Raw genomic sequence first — 2,676 nt, forward strand, 5'->3', positions numbered from 1 at the left:
CACCCCTATATCTTCACTCATTTTCGTATGTCAGTCTTCAGTAGTGGGAACCAAATGAGGTTTCAAATTAGATGAGTTTTGTCAGTCTTGTTTTTGTCAGTGTTCTTTGTGTTAAATACTTCAGAGTAGGTCGGTGTTCAGTTTTCATTAGCGAAACTGGTAATGAAAAAGCGTGGACGACCTTTCTTGTAAAGCGGTTGGTTGCTAGGCTGGGTATGAGATTCCCAGGCTGGATTTAGACATCGTGCGCGAATTGTCGAAGATGTGTTGTCCGTATAGCATGGTTTTTTCATTAAAGGTAGTAACCAAGGCCTCTACATTCTGTAGTGGTTTCTTTCTTTTTCAGCTTATAGCATTCCCTCTGTCCTGTTTCATGCTTATATTTTCATTTTATTTCTCAAGCCTCTGTTTTAGGCTTTTAGCAAGGCTCAACTTAAGGTACTAACGAAGGTATCTTCACTCCTTCACTATATTCTGCAGTCAGCTGCTCTCCGTTTCATTTTTATCATAATTGGCCGAATCGTCAAATGGACTTGCAAAACTAAGTTGTATGAGCTTTGACTAACCAAGCAGCTCGTGGATGGGGGATACATAGTAAGAGGGGTTCAGTTCACGTGCATATAACCTGCAGACACGTGTACGTGCAAATAACCTGCAGACACGGTCAATGCACGAGACAGAAACATTCAACCTAGACCCAAATCAAAATTACTTGACCTATGTTGTGGCACTCCCTAAATATTTTTTCGTCCAGAAGCTAGCATGCGCCGTCCTCCTCAAGCCTCGCTAACAAGGGCGCCACCATCTCTCACGCCTCTCTCCTTGACCATCCGATTAGTTACTCTCTTACTCGGTAAATAATCACCCCACCACAAAACCCTCTGTTTCATCTATTGTTTTCAGAATTTCATGTGTACATCGGCAAGATCAAATTTGCAATGGAGTAATGGTTGTGTTAGAAAACTAAAATTTATTTGCCCCGTTGCATTTGTGATCTAATGCCATTAGCAATTCAAACGTGACAAGCCCTACAGGAGTAAATTAATTTTCGAGAAGGTGACGTAGTCACATCTGTAGACAAACAGTAGCATTTTTTGTGTATGCTTATTTCTGAAAAATGCACTTATTGGTGAATACTTTGTATATTTGTGGAGTAATGTTCATTGGAAAAGAAATTATGCACGAGCTAGACCTTGGGGTCACTTGAATCAATTAAAACATGCATGAGTTTTATTGGAGGTATTAAAACTTAATTCATGTTTTCATCTATGTTGACCTGGTGGAACTTGAGTACGACCAGCTTAATTTGCTGTCTCTTGTTTTTTAAACATGAAAGTCCAACAACATGTAGGTGATTATTTTGCCTTGCCTAAAGTTTCTGAAGGAGATGAGGAACTGTACTATTTGTTAGTTATTTCCTAGAAGCAAAGTCAGCTGGGATTCTATAAAGCTTGACAATGCATTAGAATAAACATTATGCTCTAGCAGTATCAAAGAAAGTCATCACATTGTGAAGAGAACATGGAAAGCGAATTTGTGGTTTGCAGTCATCTATGTTGTTCATCCAGTCTTCTAATTTTCAGATGTTTGACACTTTATCTTGACGCAATTATTTATTGCAGGACAGTACAAAATTCACATCCAATTGATAGATATACTGCTGGTTCTTCATCTGGTTGCCTTGCCTAAAGTTTTATAAAGGAAATGGGGAACTATACTATTTACGAGCCCTGTTACCGCTAAGATCCTTGTACTGGTAGTTTGTGCTATAAAGAAAGAAGCGTCACTTTGGGCTACTACGGGTGCTCACGAAAGTAATTTGTTCGTGTTGTGTCGCTGTGGCGGTGTGTCTTATTACAAACTCTTCTTCTTAATCAATGAAGGCTACTACGGGTGCTCACGAAAGTAATTCGTTCGTGTTGCGTCGCTGTGGCGGTGTGTGTCTTATTACAAACTCTTCTTCTTAATCAATGAAATGGCAAATCTTTTGCCTTGTTTCAACAAAAGTAGATCTTTGTACTGTGGTAGCTTTTGTATTGCCCCTTCTTTTTTCTTTTACTTGTGTATATGCAGCTATTTTTTTCCGAGAATCTGTATATGCAGTTAGAGTTGAGAAAATGGGATATCTTTGTTTTAGAAAGAAGTTGAAAGATCTTTATTATTTGGGTATCAAATTATTCCCGCTCTGCAGAAATCACGCCTTCTCTTTAAAGACGTGATATTCGAATTTTGATTTTTCCCAGTACTGCATGTTTGCCTGTACTGCGTCTATGTCTGCTTCCAATGGGTGCCCCACCTGCAGACATCCTCTCAGTCGTCTCTATAGGTACTCTGTCCTTGAGGCGCCTGATCTCATTGACCTCTTAATTCCTGAAGGAATCGGCAAATATCTCTGCTGGCTGCTATTTCCAAACGTATTTTTTGGAGACCTAACAATGTGCATGTTTATTATGAAAAGGAAATAAATAAAATATTAATAAACAATATCACAAAGAGAATGGTTCTAAAGTAATTGAGAAGGGCATGTGGGGTGTGTGAGGACTATGATTTAATTTTATTTCATCGTGAAGATCAGTTGAGTGCCATGATGCAAGAACAGGTGTGGCTTGGGGAGTACAAAGGTAATTATTCCACATGTCAAGAAAATCCAAATTGTCGATCCAAACACAAGGATAT

At 38.9% G+C, this 2,676-nt stretch overlaps 1 protein-coding gene across 2 annotated transcripts in view; it reads left to right on the forward strand.

Moving 5' to 3' along the window:
* LOC119276634 overlaps window positions 1-1,909 on the forward strand; it is a 3,697-nt gene extending 1,788 nt beyond the window's left edge. For both annotated transcript variants that reach the window (XR_005136681.1, XM_037557760.1), the window contains exon 3: window positions 1,623-1,909. Coding sequence is in view for 1 of the 2 variants with exons in the window: in XM_037557760.1 (XP_037413657.1) it covers window positions 1,623-1,699 (77 nt within the window). In the remaining variant the exon portion in view is untranslated. The remainder of the gene's footprint in view (window positions 1-1,622) is intronic.
* Window positions 1,910-2,676: the final 767 nt, after the last annotated feature.

Source organism: Triticum dicoccoides, chromosome 3B (genome assembly GCF_002162155.2).
Source record: "Triticum dicoccoides isolate Atlit2015 ecotype Zavitan chromosome 3B, WEW_v2.0, whole genome shotgun sequence".
Lineage (NCBI taxonomy): Eukaryota > Viridiplantae > Streptophyta > Magnoliopsida > Poales > Poaceae > Triticum > Triticum dicoccoides.